This window comes from Schistocerca cancellata, chromosome 8 (genome assembly GCF_023864275.1).
Source record: "Schistocerca cancellata isolate TAMUIC-IGC-003103 chromosome 8, iqSchCanc2.1, whole genome shotgun sequence".
NCBI classification, from domain to species: domain Eukaryota; kingdom Metazoa; phylum Arthropoda; class Insecta; order Orthoptera; family Acrididae; genus Schistocerca; species Schistocerca cancellata.
In genome coordinates, this window is record NC_064633.1 from 459,489,956 (window position 1) to 459,510,047 (window position 20,092).

At 36.4% G+C, this 20,092-nt stretch overlaps 1 protein-coding gene across 2 annotated transcripts in view; it reads left to right on the forward strand.

Moving 5' to 3' along the window:
* LOC126094530 (pre-mRNA cleavage complex 2 protein Pcf11-like) overlaps positions 1–20,092 on the forward strand; it is a 144,799-nt gene that overhangs the window by 26,671 nt on the left and 98,036 nt on the right. The window contains exons 3-5 of one of the 2 annotated variants that reach the window (XM_049908949.1): positions 9,446–9,571; positions 10,677–11,180; positions 15,832–15,957. In XM_049908949.1, the coding sequence (XP_049764906.1) occupies positions 9,446–9,571; positions 10,677–11,180; positions 15,832–15,957 (756 nt within the window). The remainder of the gene's footprint in view (positions 1–9,445; positions 9,572–10,676; positions 11,181–15,831; positions 15,958–20,092) is intronic. The other variant, XM_049908950.1, reaches the window with a different exon arrangement.

A 20,092-nucleotide genomic window follows, 5' to 3' on the forward strand; every position in this document is an offset into this window, starting at 1 on the left:
TTCGTCGATTTGTAAACCTGGAAACATTTCATTGTGAAACCAGATGATGTTCCAACATGCAAGACAGTAATTTTTGTGCCCTTTCCTGAGAGAACAGCACAGCAGTAACTCCTCTTATATCATCATCTGTCCAGTCTTTTCTGACGGAATGACTGGAGTTTATCCATGTTTCAAGCCACACAATCGTCAAAAGATACTTTAACCGTGACTCTCAGAAATCTACAACACATGCAATGATACCATTTCTTTCATTATAATTTCTCATCCATTAATTTTTGTACTAGATACTGAAGGCTTTAACAACTTCTTACCTCTAATACTTTGCTGCATCATTTTCATCATTGTATTGACTTTTTTAATTGCTCTTATTTTTCTTCCTATCATTGTATTTTCGTTTGGAATCTGCTAGTGTCCCCTACAATCTGCAACCAAGTGCCAACTAGGACTGCTCATCAGTAGGAATTGCTGAATCCCATGTAGCCAGTGTGAGAACAGTTTTAGGTAGCCAACAGCAGCAAGAAATTATAGCTTACTTTTACTGCTAAAACTGGAATTTTGCTGCAGAAGTTGGCTATGCAAAAGAACATATTAAGAAATTTATCTGTTTTAAGTTTGCTCGTTGATGTTAGCCTTAAATGCCATGAAAAAAGCGATTGGAATTTTAGTTCTGGCACAGACTGTTGGTTGCTGTTTTTATGGGACACCTTCCACTTCACAAGGGTGTGGTTAGATTAGGATATAAGTTTAAATTCAGGGCTACAGAATGTCTTGTGCCGCAGGTCAGTCACTGGTCACTTAAATCAGCTATCAACAGAGCATCTCCCACTTCCGTCATACGTCAGGCTATAACCCAGCAGTAGCTGGCAACGGTTGTGGCAGCATTGTAGTGGTGAATAACAGATGTCAACTATCAGGTAATTTTAATAGGACTGTAGGCCATGGCAGAGGAAAGTTGAAATACATTACATACATTGCAATCTAGTAAAAGGTTGTTCAGTATGCCTGCAACAGTGTGTGGTGAGAGATCTTAGGGACAGTGGTTCTGAATTAGTATTGTGTGCATCTGGCACACAGTGTATTGGTTACAGGGAATCAAATTAACACATGTATAACATATGGATGAAATGATCTGGCTGTGTCACTGTAAAGAATAGAGACCAGTCAGTCAGCACGAGCATTTGAATGTAGCCCAAGCCATTATTTCATAACTGCAGAGAAAATTCCAGGGTGAAGAAACACAATGGATTGTACCTGGATCAGAATTACAAAGTGATAAAAATTAGATGTTTACTGGGCTGATACTGTAGGAACAGCCGATCGGAGAATGTGCTTGGTCGAACCCTCTGTTCCGTTCACCATTCCAAAATCTCTCTGCTATGGCTACTGTAGACAGTTGCAGACACTGCTTGCAGCAAATAACCTAACAGTTCTCATTGTTTCATTGTGTGCTTTATTTGTCTGTGCGGCAAGTTTATTTTGAGTGAAAGACTGTCTGGAGCTTGCAGTGGATGTGTAGAAAAGTGTGGTTGTTATACCTGAAGGTTCAGCAATCTGTTTCTGTTTTGCTTGGTCAGACACTTGAGATTGTGTGCTCATTTGCTTGATCGACACTTGAGATTGTGTGCTCATTGCGGTAATATTTTGTGAAGAGAGACTTTCTGATGGTCTTTCTGTTGTATCTATCTGCGACTCAGCATTGCCGCTATATGGTGAGTAGCAGCTATCCTGGATTTTATTGAATATGCATATCTGTAACTCTCAACTAATGCCTTAAAAAGGTAACTAAGTTTGCATTATTGGCACTTAAAAATCATTTTCATTTAAAGGAAGGTAGCACAAAGTATTATCATCAGCTGGTATTCGATATGTATCTGTTCATTTGTAAAAATGGAAAGCCTGTGTAAAATGTCATTATAGCAGCAGTAACATGAAATTGTTATATTAATGAAAGCACTCACAGATGTTGCAAAATTTGTGCAAGTTTGTAACTTCTTATTGTAAAATTTTGTGCTTCAAGGGCTCAAAGTGTCCTGGTATTGCACTTGGCCGTAATGTGATCACGGAAGTTCAAGAATTTATTGAACAATTCAGAAAAAATCTGAAGGAATTAATATTTGGAAATTGTTTTAAACTGTCTGCCATAAAATGAAGTTAATTGTGTGTAATATGCGAGTAAAGCAATAAGACCAATTTTTACTTCGTGTGGAACATTGTTGGTACAGATCAGGTATTGTTAGTACATGTCAGGTGTCACTGTGAACAGTGGTCAAGCATTGTTATCATTCAAATACTCACTCAAAACCCATACAAGCTAAGGATGTGCCTGGAGGGACAACATGTTTCTACACAAATACATTCAGTTGTGCAAAACAATTACAACAGAACAAGGAATGACACAGCAGTGCTGTATTGCCCTACTAAGTTTAGTAGTAAGATTTTCCATGTGCCATATCTCTAGTGTTTTTAAGGATACTTGCAGTGTCATTGGGATGTGTAGTTCGAATCATCATGGGGTGTTAATGCAATGCCCATGAGAATGAAAAACTTCTTTTGGTTTCCATTTTTAACAAAATGACATCTAAATGATAATTTGTGTGCACAGTTGTTACAGAACCTCAGTTTAGTCAGTTGCAGTATTAATTTAAAAAGTGATATATGGCAGCGTCAACTAAACTTGAACTCTAGTAATCAGTATTTCAAGCAGCGTCTTAGCATGGTGATTATGGTGTCCTCACATTCCTGTTAATTACTCATTATTTGTCTTCATCGATGGGCCTATAAACTCTTGAATCAAGTGCCACATTTCACAAATTTGTTGGTGGCAAAATCATTTTAAACTCTCTTTTGATGCTGGACTCTTCAAACACTTTATTCAGCAGACTTCCACCTCAATGTTACAGGAATGAAAAACAACAAAAATCTTTCGGACCTATAAAGAAATTTCACTGAGACATTTGTAACAAGGATGTAAGACATTCTTTGCTCCTTGTGATACTTTTCTGTTGGAAAGAACAAAATGCTGGTGATAAAATATTACTCTTACCTTTCCATTTTAAGTTTCTGGTCCACATCAGACTACAATTCCTCTATCACAGTGCTCCTAAATACTGTTGCCTTATTTGATTCAGTGCATCCTGATTTTGCCGTACAGTATCCAGTCACTTTCGCATTAGTATTACATCTGCAGCTATGGATGGCAGCCTCATCCCTGACTTCTGTAGTTGATGTCATCAATTTTAAGCTTAGGCAGGCAGTTTTACAGCATGTCTTTCAGACTCTTGTGCTGGCCTTTTATTTTACAATGGTGTTTTTACTTAGCTGCATAATTACGTCTTTTATAGTTACCGCTTAATTTGGAATTATTTTCGTTTCAGGTGTTACGTTTTATAACCATATCCATTCAACTCTCTCAGAAAATTTGTCTACATATAACAATTATAAATTTCAGTATTCTAGTCCAGCTGCATTTTGCATTGAGCCTTTTTCTCCAGAAATATGTTGTTTATTCTAGTTCACATTGGTGTGACCACTGTTATTCAGTCCTCTTTTGGCACCAGACCAGACCACCTATTAGTGCTCTCAAATACTGACTATATACAGCAATTCCTTTTCTCTATTTTCAGAAAGTATCCCCAGACTTCTCAATAATTTCATCTTGGTGGAACCTTAAATCGTTCAAAATTGTGGACAGAATACTAGATACGAAGTGAATAAATCACTGAATAGTAGAGGCATTGAGCAGTGGCTATGCACATTAAGATTAACAAGAACATGATGGCTCAGCTTTCAGATTTACACTCTTCAGAGACCCCATTCCCCATAGAGTGAGTTACATTGTCTAGGTGCAGTGTGTGTGTGTGTGTGTGTGTGTGTGTGTGTGTGTGTGCGCGCGCGCGCGCGTGTACTCATAAGGACGTGCGGAAGTAGTTTGTAGACTAAGCTACCACATTCCAGTTTTGGTTTATGTACCCATCTAATGACATTAATGTCTATACCATGTAGTGGGTGATTAACATTAGTCATTTCATTTTTTACTATTACAGAACTTACGTTTTGTCTGCTTCTCCTTCTACACACTTTACCTCTACAGTGTGTACATAAAGAATTTAACTGCACAATTTATTTGATCATAGTTTTTCGTATTCATAATTCTCAATCACTTTGGGCAGTTGTCTGGTATCTGAATGATCTCTTCATGTTTCATTCCACCAGTCTCTCCCCTACCTTACTTCGTAAATTATATGAAACAGTGTTTCTGATTTCTTCTGTGAGGAGAGTTTTAAAAATAAATAAAGCTGCTGGGGATTGTGGTTTTTGGCTTAGTTTGAAACAACTGGACCATAAGGGCTTGAATGAAGCACATACCTTTTCCAGGGAAAATATACTGATTCTTCTTCAAATTTGTAGTTATTTTTCAGAGGCAGTGCTGCTATTGTAGATGGAAAACTATAGTGTCAGGAAATAAAAGCCTGTCAGAAACAAAGTTATCTATAGTTATTGTTTCAAGTTATCATATTAATATTATTCCTACTGTTCATTATCTGCCTGAACCTTGAGACTAATCAGTTCCTCAGTCACTTAAGATTTATGTTGGTAAGTGGGGTATGTAGTCATTGAGTCATCCTTCTGTGCCTCTACTATTTTTGTGACTTTTCTCTGCCCCTTCAGTTATATTATCTGTTTCCCCCCAAAGCCAGTTTCTTTGTTTACAGGAAATAGAATATTGTATTCCCACAACTGTTCCCATTCAAAGGACTTGCCTTGTAGAGAAACAGATGATTTAGTATGTGCTGTTTATAAATTTATAACTGAATCTCAAGAACTTCATGGTCTTAGCTATTCATACATTGTGAAGCTATGTCTCTTAATTAGCAGAATGTAGTTGATACATAGTCTGCTGCAGTTGTGCCAGACTTGATATATATTGCCCTGTAAGTTTAAGAACAAACATACACGACATTAGTTGGTCTGTAAAGAGGTTTCCACGTTTTATCCACGCTGCATAGCATAGTCTTTTTATTCCACATAAGAAGCATTAAAACAAGCATTCGGTGCATAGTGCTATGGAATGTGGAAAAAACCGCAAATTGGCGTTCATAAGAAGAAGAAGAAGAAGAAGAAGAAGAAGAACACCAAAAATGCAGCAGGAGCGTAATATGTAAGAAATTGTCTACGCAACCTACCACTGATGATGCCTTGCAGAAAATAAAGGCGAAACACATATGGCACTAAAATTGTGTTTTATTCAGTTGCTGTCAGACGGTCCATAAGTAAAAATTATCAATATACCGTAATATTACACGCAATTGAGGAAGACAGGACTACAAAAGTTGAAGATGTCAATTGTGCTTTCTGTTCGTTGCATTCAGTGAATCCATAACACTTGGTGCATACCGTGATTGAATGCAAAGAAGTCACAGACTGCATACGGACTATTGTGCACTGTTTTCAGTGCAACATGAAAGGCTGCTGGTTGATTTCCGGTTCACTCCGTATATAGTCAAGTGACATTGAAATCCTTTGAGGTCATGTGACATTCATGGCAAGTTATAAACGTATGCTAGAATGGAGCATGAATGAATGGAGCATGAACTTATAACTTACCTTTTTCAAGCACGGTGATACTAATTGCACTACCTAGAATGCCATTCAAACTTATAAGAATTGACTAAGACATTTTTGATGAAGTATATTGTCGTAACTTGTAAACAAACAATTCTATCAAGAAATCCTGTATGGTCATCTGACACTGTCTCAAATACTCAGCTTACCACCAGATTCCTCTCATTTCCAACAGAAAGACAGACATCATGGTCAAAACCACAGTTCAGTGCACAGATTTCTCTCTAATGTTCATCACAATGTTAAATATCTCATGATTCACTGTTATGTTAGATACAATGCTCTGTGATTGAGAGATGAAATTTCTAATTAATGTTGTTGGAAGAGGATACAGTTGAATGAAACTGCTACAGCTTTGAGTAATTATAGACTACACAGTTTTTGGACCATCCAAGTAGCAAATTAAAGTATATCAAATGCTACAAAGGCTGGCAGGGCTTATTACTGTGTGCAGTAAATGAATGAAGCAAATAAAGTAAAGAAGTAAATATTTTGGAATATCTCTCTTTCTACTTCTTTCATATACACGTGAAGTCCACAAATGCATCAGATTCTTGGAAATTCTCTATATACATACACATTATATTACTGGAAACATTATTACCAATTAAGGAGTAACAGTGGTTGATGTTATAAGACACATATGCACAGCTGTAACTAGAACTCAAGTTAAAATGAATTATTAACATAGTACTTCTCTTGTTTCAAGATATAAAGAAATGAGGCAAGTATCTGCTTTGCTTCATTATACAGTGCTGAGACTAGTGAATGTAGAGGAAGGAAAGGAAACTGGCTTTTAGCCCAATACAGGCAACTAGAAGGCTTTGTCTTGTATATGGTTATTCATTTATTATTAAACATATGGTGAGAACATTAACACTTTGTAAAACTAATTCAATGTGAATTTCATTTATATTGTATTACTTGCTCAAAGAGTTTAAAGTGTATTCAAAATTTAATATTCATTATCTGATTTGTGTGCTGTACAATATTAAATTAATTTAGATTTTTTTCAAACAAGTAAAATTTAACTTTCAGTGTTGGTTCTAATTGGCCCATCCATATTCCTGCCAGTTTTTTTTAGATTTGTATGTGCCAAGATATATCATCTTCTTGGTTGTACAGTGTTTTCAATTTCTGCCCGCAATAAACTTTCAGCTGCTCTTATGTGGAGAAATGTTTGTGTTCATTGTTATTTCCAGTCACAGAAAAAGTTTATTGAACCTTTATATGAATATTTTGAATAAACATCCTTCCACCTTAACTGTGTGAAATATGTGAATGTTCTCGTGATACACATGGTGAATTATTCTGCAAAAGAACTTCAGTATGTCAGGCATTTCATTTAGTGCTGCCTTTGTAATAATTGTAGAAACGAGAAATGTGGTCCCACTTGAAGTACGACTAATTTTACATTGGAAACCTTTACATAAATTGCTTAATCCTTGAGACTGATTTACCATGACTGTCCCCTGACATTTGGCCTTGTCTGTTCCTTTTGACACCCATTTGATATGACCTGTCAGCTCAGAAAGTCAAACTGATAATGATAATTTTATTGGTGTTCTAAATAAATCTATCAGATGTAATTAATATAGTTTGGACGTAATTTTGTCAGATTGGCTTTCTACTGCTTCATCCTTATCTATGACAGAATAATTCAAAAACTTTCATAGTGTGTGTTATTTCTCTCAACTCAAATGTCCATCCATCCAAAAACTACCTGCTAAGATCACATAATATCAGAATTCTGTGGGACACATTATAATGCAATGTGACAGTTATTTTTAATTTTTAATGAATGTACAGATGTAGCACAAGAATGTTTTATGCCTGGTACACTAATGTAGTAATATTGGAGTCAAAGAAAAGTAAACTGTAAGAAGGCAAATGAAGATTTAAAACTACAAATTCATACACACTGTAGTTGGTCATCCTGTTTATGCTTCAGGTCATTCTGCACTTTACAGTCTACCCACTATAACACATTTGTAAACAGATAAGGGTGAAGTGTACTGTACATTTACGTAGAGTTTATTTCATTGTTCAACTGTACACACCCTCAGATAAACATGAATTGCATAAGAGTATTTCTGATCATATCAAAACTGAAGTAGGCAGACAACTGTAGTATTAAAATCTTGTATGGCCATACAGATACAGAAATGTAAAACATGCACAAGAATTCTTGTATTTGTGGTTCTTTAAATAAAAGATTTAATGGCAAATACAGAATGATTTCCTCATGAAAACAGCTTCTTCAATTATTATTGAAGAATGGAAAGTAGTGTTAGTTTCCCTTTTGTGAATGAAATACATGTTGCTTTAAATGGTTATCCCAACTTTTGAGGTTGTGTGTCCTACCACATTATATAGTTAAAACTAATCAATATACAGGAATAATAAGGAGGCATCTTGGAGTTAATTACCCACATTATACCAGCATCTTTTTTCCTTGAACAGAAGAGTAAGGTTTTAATCATAAAAATCAAATTCACTCAGATAATATCTTAGGAGAAGTTCCTAATGCACACAGTGCGTACAACACAAATCCTATGGTGTTCCTGTCACACCAATAAAGTGCTGAAAAAGATACTGGAGAGAGCTGTGGGAAGTCGAATTATTAAGTATTTGTTACGAATGATTCACTGAAACCAGAACAGCACAAGCTTCATATTGCTAACTTTAAGGATTAACTACCACATATCAATAAAGGAGCTATGAAGCAGGATGTGGCGTTCAAAGAAGTAGATAAGAGCATCAAGTTAAAGAAAGTGTTTTGCATGATTTCATGATGTATCCCCAAAATTTAGTTTCCAAACTTGTGATTGGAACTGGTATGGAAATTAAATAGATTAAACTGAGTTAATGCAGAATGCTTTTCAATATTCATTTGAAATTTTACAATAATGTTGTACTTGGTGATCTTAGCACCAGTGAGTCACCACTTCACACGAAATGACCAAAGGACCTGCATGAAAGATGTTGAGAAAACAAAGGAGGCATATATAAAACAAAGGATGTATAAATAATATACATAGTGCCACTGTATGTATGTAAATTAGTGACGAGTCCATCAGCTGTTCAGTTTTGGGCAAACCTACTGCATTTCTATAAATAGTTACTTTCATGCACATCTGGCTACTTGTGGTGCTTTTTTTCTTTCATTTTTTCGCTGTTTTACGGAGACTGTGTGTTTTGTGCAAATGAGTGTTACAGTGGAAGATATTTTGTCTTTGTCAAGAAATCTGAAGTAGGTGCAAACTAAATCAACTACATATTGGAATTGGGCAGACACTGTTTTGAGGGTTTATTACAAGAACATAATGTACATGCAGGGTGGTTTTTGAAGTATGTAAGCATACATCTTTTAAGGGCAAAATATGTAGTGAAATAAATTTAACATTCCAGAATTCATAAGTATTGCCTCTTGGTAAGTTTGACTGTTTCTTCATATCTTGGTTTGAACACTGGGTACTTATGAATACCTTTATGGCGCTTTGAGATTCTTTATTTGCTGTTTGCAGTCATTCAGTTCATTGAATAGTTTATGCACATTTGTTATATTCTGTCAAGGATTCTGCAGAAAACTAATGTATTATGTAATAGGCACTTCTGTTTAATTTTCATACCAGTTTAGTGATAAATGTTAGGAAACTGAATTTTGGTCTGAGGTGGCTGCAGGCTGTGATCAGCCACCACCACAGAGCACAGCACAGCACTGTTGCACCAGGCCGTCAGGCGTCTCACGTCTCTGCTACGCGGGGTACTTTGACCGACACGTCGGTCAGCGGCCCCACACCACTTTGTTGTGTTCCTTTAGGTGCCGAGTGATATCAAGCTGCCTGTTCTCTATCTCATCGATTCCATCGTCAAGAATGTTGGACATGCCTACATTCCACTCTTCACCCAGAACATTGTATCAACATTCTGCAGCGTGTTTGAAAAGGTATGTATATTCCAAAAATATAAATTTCTCTGAGTATTTGATAGTCTTCGGAAAACAATACTTTTCCTCAAATAGGATTTCAATGTGTGTGAAAATATTCAGTTTGAACTTGGTTCTATCTGATGGGCTTGTAGCTTCTGTCTCCAAAACGGCTTATGTATTTTTTTCTTTAAAAAATGTATCTTGATTTTTTGATAATAGTAATTTATTTTTAATACTAGGGACTTATAGTTTTCTTGAAATTGTTTACCTCTTACGAACTAACAGTGTAGTGAGGAGAGTGAGATTAACTTCCCTACTTATGATATGGTTTCCTGGAGTGTCGCTTGTACTGAAATCCTGATTCTGGGTAACGGAAAGCTGTTTCTAAACAAAATTAAGAAAAAGGCAATGAAGGTCAAGTTATTTAAATGTGGTCTAACATCTAAATTTGAGTAAAGTACCATATGTGAAACAAGCACAAGAAAATTTGGACTTTTCTTTGTGATGTGTTAGTTTTACTTAACAATTTTTTTTAAGTCTCCTGACAAATTATTGCTTTCTATTGTTTGTTGTGATTATGAAAACACACATTTTAGTAATTATATTAGACATGTATTTGTTTACAACCATTTATTCATAAAATTAGTTTTAAAAACATAAAAAAGAAAATCGTAATTACTGTCTAGAAAGTCACTTGAATGAAAATTGTTATTGCAGGTATTTTTTCGCTCCAGTCATTCTTACTATGAAGAATATAACAATTTTTCTTTCATTAGGTGTAGATAGTGCATATTTTAAGGTCAACTTCTGGTGGGTTAATTAAATGTAATTTTATGAGATTAAAGACAGCCATGATTGTCTGGGGTGTTCTTGCTTATGTTTGACTTCCACTACCTTTACAAGCTGTTGAATAGATTTATGAACTACAGACTCAGCTTTTTTGCCATTTTCATTCACTTAACAATCTGTTCCAGGAAGCGATGCTTCTCTCTCTCTCTCTCTCTTTCTCTGTCTCTCTCTCTCTCTCTCTCTCTCAGGGAAGTTCCGCCATTTTATTATTTTTCGTGTTATTGTAAGTTAGCATCTAGATGAAAAGTCTCCATATCAGATATGGTTGCCACAGGTGGATGAGAAGACAAGAGCCCAGATGTTCAAGTTGCGCCAGACTTGGAATGATGTTTTTCCTGCCAAGAAGCTTTATGCTGTGGATCTGAGAGTCAGCTCAATCGATCCTGCTTGGCCTATCACTGCTCCAAAACCTACTAACTTGATACATATAAATCCAAGATTTCTGTCCAAAGTGGCACCGCAGTCTACAGGTGTTCCTGGTGCCGCTCCAGCTGTTCCTACCGTTGCCGCTGCTGCTGCAGTTAATGCTGCATCTGCTCCAGCTCTCAGGCCTTCTTCACACCCAGCCTTGCGAAGGCCTGCTGCTGTGTCAAGTACTGCTGCAGCTGCTGCTTCAGAAGCTGAAATGCGTGAACAGCTGCTGAAGAAACAAAAAGAGTTGTTGGAACTGCAGCAGCGAAAACTAGAACTGGAATTACTTCAGACAAAGGCAAAGTTAGAGGAGCAGCAAAAACAGCTGGAAAGACAAACAGGCAACTTGCATACAGACCAAGTTCAGGTCAGTTCATTCATGATTTTTTTTTTAAATTAACCAGGCATTATAATTCTCATTTTTATTTACCTTCACAAATTATTTAAGACTCTTAATTCTGCTATTTCAGCTAAAATATTTTTGCTGTTGCGTATCATCACTTTTAGGAAAATGCAGGAGGATAGAAGCTACAGTGTTGAATGAAGCAGAGTTTGCTGTTTTTATGTAGTGAAATTGGACAGCAACAGCTTGGAAATTTTTGTGTTTTGATAAGTGATGTTTTCCATTTTTTATGGATGGAAAGTGTGGGATGCTAATGTGTGTGTGTGTGTGTGTGTGTGTGTGTGTGTGTAATAACACTGTGTTCACATTGTAAGATAGCGCACTAAATATCTCTCACTCATTTGCATGCAGATAAATTTTCATTGAAAATTCTCTGTGAAGCCACCTCTGCTTAACTAGCATGGATGTTGTATGGATGTATAAAAAATAATTTTAACATTATGGGACATAGCCCTGAGATTGGAAATGAGAAATGAAGTAGGGGAGAGTTGGACAAAGCCTGGTACGATAACTTAAAATTGATATAAAAAACGTATCTATTAGCAATAGATCAACAAACCATAGTTTTTATGTTTATTTGTTATCAACATATTATTATGTTTTTATTTTAAAATTAACACACAATTTTTTTGTTCAGCAGGTGCAAAAACCTGGTTTTACCCAATGTGGTGGGTAAAATCGGGTACACATTTAAATCAATACAAAACAATGTATACTATTGTAAAACTTTTGTTGGAAACCTTTTAACTCAATACAAACTTCAAAATTGTCAATAAATGTAATAATTTAGACTCCTGCAAGATCCTTTACTAAATATTTTGGCCTAAAATACTTTAAAATCAATGTTATTAGGCCAATTTTACTTTATAAGGTAAATTGTCAGTTTATAACATTATAAAATAAACATAATTGGCATATTTAAAAAATCTTTAAATTTAATAATTAATTTTGGAGAACTGAACAAATTTTGCAAACAAAACTTAGCCCTAATCAACTAAGAACAGAACAGAAGTCACAAACAAATTTGTCATCCTCTTCTTCGGCATTGGAGCATGCCTCATGTGCCCAACCATGATAGGAAATGCACTGAATGCATCCTCCTTTTGAATGAGACCGTGCATACAACTCGTTGCAAAATACGCAAGCTTCCTTAGGGTTGTCTTCGTCTGAAGAGCTGGAACTCTCATCAAACATCATCTTTGATGTTTTTCGCCAGGCTACATCTTGTTGAGATTGATTGCTTCTCTACAGATTTTATCATTTTGGGACATTTGCCTTTCTGGAATTTTGTTTTAGGTCTACTAATAGACATAGGCCTACTAGGCTGGAAAAATGTTCTTTTCAAATTTTTTTCCCTCTTGTTTCTTTTTTACTTCTTTTTGCAACTCATTTTTGTATAGTGAAGAACTGAGTATCGTTGTTTTACCTTTTTTTTTTTGTATTGCTTTCATTGGTCTGTTGGTTCTCGCCTCCAAATTTAACTTTGGAGGAAGAGGCAATAACAGCTTAGGAGAGATGGATGGAAAAGATGACCCTCCTGAAGGTCCAGCAACTTGTATATCTTTTGGGTTTTGCTGAAGAAATTTCTAGTTGGCCGCCATCAGCCCCTACTACCATGAGTTGTTCAGTGGGCTCTTCTTCTGGAATCTCTTCTGCTTCTAGGGATTGAGGTGTTTTCAGCATTTCTACCTCAGTTTCGCCAGCTTCTACAGAGGTTTGCAAATGTTGGTGAGGCACATCTTGAAGAGGTGCACGCCGATCAGTGCCAGCGCAAACAGGTGATCTGAGAAAACGTGTCTGTTAAAGGGCTGAATACCAGTCATTCCAAAGCCTTTCTGAGTGGTGTGCATTACAGCTGCACGTGTAAGAGGACCTTTGAATAGTTTTCCTATTTGGTAAATAGTTACCAGTCTACCAGGGTTTGAAATCATCCACTGTCTGACCTCATCAAGGAGTTAAGATAGTGGGTTGTGTGGGGGAGAAAGCACAAAATAATTACATTATGTTGCCTTGCCAATTCAATTAAATCGATACTCTTAACATGAGAGCTGTGACCTTCCAATATTGGGAGGACAGGTTTTTCTTTTGAAGGATTTGCAAAATCTACAAACTGCTGAAACCATATCAAAAACAAATCTTTGTTTATCCAACCTCTCTCATGGTAAGCTGCGAATGCTACTGGTGGTGCCTCATCCATCAGAATAGGGTTTTCCCTTTTTCTGGGGAATACAATTCTCAGTGGCATGAAGTTTCCAGACGCACTCGTGCATCTCACAGCTGTGACTAAAACACCATGCTCAGCTGAAGAGATCGAGCCAGCTTGGTGTTTACCCTTAAGGGCTAAAACTTTGGACAGTTTGTTGGGCACCGTCGAAATACCTGTCTCGTCAACATTGTATATCTCTGTTGGTTTCATTTTATGCTGAGTAAGAATTGAATCCAATAGATCAAAGAAAGAGTTGACAACCACCTGATTGAATCCCTGTGCTCTAGCCAAAAAAGTTTTTTCTGGATGGATTCCTCAAAGAAAGTTGTGGATGTCTTTTCAGGAAACTATACATCCACTCTTTTCCAGCCATTTTTCTCAACTTCTTAAGTGTTGGGTATCTGATTTTTTTTCCACAAGCCCAAATGAAAATCTATGAAGATCATGTAGGGTGACTCCAAACAATCTTTCTTCAAGAAAAAGTATGTGGTTAACCAGCTCTCTTTCTTGTTCTTGGGAAAAAACAGTGTTGTACTTGCCCAGTGCTTTTGCTGAGGCTTCCTCCGAAGACAGATGTTGAAGATGAGCTTTCTTGACCCTATCCTCTAGTCTTGACTGTGGAACACCAAATGTTCTAGCAGCTTTCTTGTAACCCTTTCCTTGGGTTAAAACCTCCTCGATTGCTGTAGTCATGGATTCCAAGCTCCAGCTCTGTTTCTGCCTCTTCCTCTGATAATTCCTGGGCATTGCTGACTGACAAACAAAACAAATTTTTTTAAAACCAGTTGAGGAATACAAGGATATTGTTTAGATTAGGTTGGTCAAACTATCCCAGTCAAGCAATTTTTCAATGTTACTTTAAGAATTTGAACACGTTTCGAGAACCTGTAGGCCTACAGAAGAAAGCTTGTTGAAACATTATGCTTATTTGTTCAAGAAATGATGTTAAAAAGCTTGAAAGCAATAATAACCTAATTTAAACAGTCAAATGAATGCACTTCAATTACGTAACACTTTAGTTACGTATTACTTCAGTTACATATGTACTTAAATTATTTAGGTAGCCTACGTAAGGCCTATTTGGTTAGGCCTATTTAACCAAATAGGCCTTACGTTCCTGTTTTGTATTTATGGAAGAGAATGACGGGCCTATATTTTTATTCTTATGTTTTTTATATTTGTATTATCATGACCAGTAATAACAACAATCCCTCAGCTAAGTGTTTTTTTTCTTTTCATTCAGCATGTTTTGACTATTATTTCGCAATCAAAACAATAATGTTACATTACTTCTGAGGTGTGGGGCAAAACTGGGTACCACATAGTCGGTAAAACCGGGTACCCTGTTTGACCCCACATTTAGGTACCCGGTTTGACCCAACAGCGACTTGTTGACATGAAAATGGCGTCACTAGGTTATGTTTCGCTGTAGGTGTATGAAAAGAATGTCAAAATATGCAGTGAAATAAACTTAATCAAGATATGCACTTACGTCTATCTTTAGACAATGTTATACTGCTTCAAACTCTTTAAACAAATAGAACAAAATTGAAAAATTTACAGCTTGAAACTTTTAAAATTCTTAGAAATAAGAAAACATGCTTCTCTGCTGCTGCTGTTCTCTCCACCTGCATGAAATGATTGCTGCTAGCAGTTACAGTGTTCAACTGCTAGATGGAAGCACCCGTCACAAAATTTGTGAGCTACCCGGTTTGACCCGCGTACCCGGTTTTGTCCGAATCTCCACTTCATGTAAATTTTTCTGTTAACCCTTAACTCATGAGGTGACTTTTCTGTAATGTAGACCATGAGGTGGGGTCTCTGTGTCCCCTATGTTTAAGCTGAGATTTGAGGCAAAAGTCATTTGAAATTTTTAATTTAGGCAATGTAACATTTATTTTTACAACTATTTAAGTGTTGTTTAAATGCTTCTAGGTTATTTTATTGCACTAAACAAAGCCTGCAGCATTTTACTATTTATCAAACAAAAGCACATGATTTTGTGTGGTTCTTTTAAATATTACACATAAATAGACTGTTAAAGTCTATAAAACTAAATTCCAGGGTTTAAATTTGCGCCTAAAAATTCCACCTGATAGGTACAAAAAGAAAGTCTGTCAAATTGAAATTCATTGCTGGGAACTTCATTTTTATCACCTCTTGGAACACATTTGATTTTAACAGACACTTTGTAAGTAAAAGCAGGTTGATTATAAATAGTAATATGTGATAATGAGAATAATCACATACAATTTAAATATTTGATCAGGAAAGATTTTTTCCAAGGTATTGTTCCTGCTAATTTTAGGTAACGGTTTGTATGCTCTGGAGTACATAGTAATGTTCGAGAATTCACTATATAAAGAAATAAATCCTAAATTCTAACAGAATAATTAATTGCTTTTGCAGCCAGTTGTGGCACCAGTTGGAAAAGATGCCTTAAGGTCGCAGACTGGAGTTAATGATGGCAGACAGGTGGCAGTGGCTGCACCTGTTGTGAGCAGCACAGTAAATGAGAAACTACCATCTGGCAAGGTAACACAATATTATTTTTGTCATAGTGTAGATTGTTGTCTGTCCTCTTAGTAAAATGGTCTCTATGTAAACAGAAAGATCATTAATAATAGTCGAAGTGTAGATAGTGAGAAATGGACTTACACCAAGCCAAATAATGGTTTTATTGTTAGTATTCAAATACTTCTATTTTTGGGTAAGAGGGATAGATAGTGAAAGAAAGGTTCTTTTGTTTAAAAAAGTCATGATGTGATATGAGAATACAAAAGTAGAAGCTGGATGCATGCAATGAGATTAGACACAGTTGTCATGACAGCTGGACAAGAGAGGGGACAGCAGTAGTGAACGGTTACTGTAAGTGGCTATGGTGCAGAAGGTGAAATGCTGGACACATCATTTGTCTCTTCATTCATAAATTTGATGACATTATGTATAATTTCACATTGCTAACTATGAAGTACTCTGCCTACACCTACTGACCGAATGCCTTCCTTTGCACAATACAGCTACAGTAAAATCCCACTTTTACACATTTCAAGGGACTTCAGAAAAATGTGGGAAATAACCTTTTAAGCTGTAAAAGTTACGTATGGGGTGCTCCCTTTCATTTTCGCACTTTATGTATATGTACATAAAAGGCATCAAAAGACTTGTCAGGAACTTGTTTTTATCTAATAAAGGTTTATTATGTAATAAAAACTGCTGATGTAAGTGGAACTGATAACTGTGTGAGAAGTAGGAATGTTTGACTCAATTTCATATGTCATGATCAATGTTTTTGAAAGCCTGCAGCTGTCATTTGTTATTTAAATAATGAAATAGTGCACAATTACGTATTTTTTTTTATGCTTAGCGTGATGTGTTTTGAGAATTTTTTCTCATTGTCAAGTGCAAATATGTACATAAGTGTTTTGCGTGGTGTTTGAATGTGTGTTATTCTGCATTCTTGCTCTGTAGTCATCTTTTTGAGGTTATCAAGTACTGCGCCGCCTCAATTACGTGGAAAATCACACAAATGCAAACTATCATACACGTTGGTTCTTTGTGTAACATAAAAAAAAAAAATAAAAAAAAATAAATAAAAAAAATGTAATTACTGTGCTTCACAATGAGAATAAATTCTCGAAACACGTTTTGCTCACCATGAAGAAAATACATAACAGGCACTATATTTAAACTAAAAACAGTTCAGCAACGCAAAGTGAATGACAGTGTCAACTAGCGCTACAAGGGGCCAAATGCCAAAACACATTAAATATGGTTCGACAAAGGTGCCACAATGATTACAAAAATCTCAAAACTGTGTTTGCGGAATAGAGACAGTTTGGAAATGGTTGTGATTGGTCATGATATCTTTATTTGAACAAACCTAGTTACTCTTATCAGCCACCAACCACACTAAGTAGAGTTTGGCAACGGTGGGAGATACAGCATGAATTGTTCCAACTTTTACACATTTATCGGTTCAAATCACCTGAGTAGAGTGCCCTGGTGTCAAGAAACTTAACACGTAATATTTGTAAACACTACTGGATGGCCAATATCATGCCAGCATCATTTTTTCCTCCACAAACATTTTTCGTAATGTGTAAATCGCGGGAAAATTATAAATATGTTGACGCAAAATTGAGTGCAATTTAACATTGTGGAAATAGGAAATATGATGGAACAATAAAAAATGTCGTAAACGGCGGGAAAACGTTAATTGCAGGAACGTAAACATGGGGCTATACTCTATACCCAAAATTGTACTTACCGAGGGCAACTGACGCTGCTGCAGCTTTGTAAGAGAGTGATGTACTAAGTGAGCAAGATAAATTTTTCCTTATCTGTCTGCATCCATGTTCATACTCAACAAGCCATCTTGCAGTAGTTGATGGAGGATATTTTGCTTTCCCTTTTTCTGTCTGTCGCAAACGATGCATGGAAAGAACAATTGTTGGTAAGTTTCATTATGACCTCTGATCTGTCCGATTTCGTCCTGCATGGGCTTTATCACAAGATGCATGTAGGAGGAAAAAATGCATGATCGATTCTTGTAGAAACATACATTCTAAGAATTTAGGAACATACATTTAACAGTAAAACAAATAATGATGTGCAACACTTCTCTCTTGAGGCATCTGTCACAGGTGGTGTTAGATGGGGATCTTTGACACTTTCATCCTTAATAAAACAAACACATCATAAATAGTGTTGATATTTCCAATCTTCTCTGTTATCTATACATCCTACACTGAGGCACAACACTTATGTAGTGGTCAAACAAGGATTTTGAAAGTTACCTGCTTCGTGGGTGTGGTACCGTATTTACTCGAATCTATGCCGCACATTTTTCCGGTTTTTGCTATCCAAAAAACCGCCTGCGGCTTAGAATCGAGTGCAAAGTAAGCGGAAGTTCTGAAAACTGTTGGTAGGTGCCGCCACAACTAACTTCTGCCGCCAAATATATGTAGTGCTACACAGGGATGCTTTGCAGGCATGAAGATAAATACTTGCACCAAAACCTCTGCGTTAGCAAATAAATTAAAAGAAAAGGTAGAAGAATGTAAACATTATGCCGTGTATTCTTTCGTGTTTGCTGCTATCTCATTTCAATCCTCTCTGCCTAATAAACTACGAAACTAGAGGGAGACAACAGCAAACATGGAAGAATATACATATCATGTCATGTTTATATTCGTATTGTTCTTATGCTGAATAGTGATAGTCAGAAATGAAGCACGGCAACTGACTAGATTTTGAAATCTAAAATGTCTCTAATTTCTGTGCAGAATGTAATGTACTAAAGAGGCGTCTGCAAAGATTTTAAAACGGAGACAAATGTTCACTAAACTCTCGTTCAGAACATCTTCCTATCATACACAGTCTGTCATTTGGTTCTTGTTGATCATTATCAAAGAAAGCAGCAGTGTAAGTAACAACAAATAGCAATCTATTGCTTTTGTTTAGCTTATGAGAACATTTCTCTCTTTTAATTGTAAGCGGCGGTAGCGCGCACAAAAGCAAGCCTGCCGCGAGCGGCTACAGGTCGTAAACGTGCATTATCAGAATGCGACAAACAATGCATGACACAGTACAATAATGCATTTTCGGCTTAGAGTGACGTAAACACCTATAACAAAGAGAACGGCACTTATCAGATCAAAGCAAAATAAGCAATCGATTCAAACCAGACGTAGCACGTGAAAAAGGAAGGGTACCGTTATAAACACGGACAGAGTGCCTGACACATAGCAATGGCTACTTGGTAAACCTTAACTGTTAAGCTTATGACTGGAACCAAACTACTGTAGCTGTATCTTCATCCTTTCGACCTAAATTGTGTCTCATGCTACAATGGACCAACTTTGCTTCGATTTGGAGGTATGGTCTAAAACTTTTCTCTACCCTTGAATTTTGAGTCTCAAATTTCAGGGTACATTTTTTTCCTTGATTTCAAGTCTCATTTTTCAGGTGCGACTTAGATTCGAGTAAATACGGTACTCTTCCTACAGATAGTCTCAATGAATCTGACGTCTGCCTTTCATACAGTTAGTTTTCTGTGTGGCAGCTATGTAATCAAAATAGTGTCTTTCTGCTTATTTATGCACAATGTGATAAGTTTGTTTATATGGAGTGTCAGCTGCCAATCCAAGTTTTGATTCGCTGCAGTTATTATTGTATTGTGCTACAATTTTGCAGCTACTTCTCTATATACATCATCATCTGCGAACACCGTGTTGGAACTTGCAATAAAACCCACTAGATCATATACGAGGTGTTCAAAAAGTCTCTCCGCAGTGCCGTATGATTGTTAGCCGCGCATGCTATATTGATTGTTTACCTGCCTGGGTTACTTCCCTTTAAATGGATTCTCCCAATATTCCACTCTCTCATTTATCTCAGCCAGCGTCAGTAGTATTGGTGTGTGTCGTTATGTGTTGACACGAATTTTTAAGTTTAGTTCCTTTGTTTTGTTTTTGTCATTGTTAAAATGCCAGCCTTTGAAGAATGCCTGTTTTTAGTTGAACGAGTGTTCAAAGCTGGCGGTAAATACACAGTTTCAGTTCGTCAAACATTTAATTCAGCTTTCCTGGAGACAACACTTCCACATCGCGATAATGTGCGAGATTTGATTAACAAATTTCGAAGTACGGTTTCAGTGACAGATGCA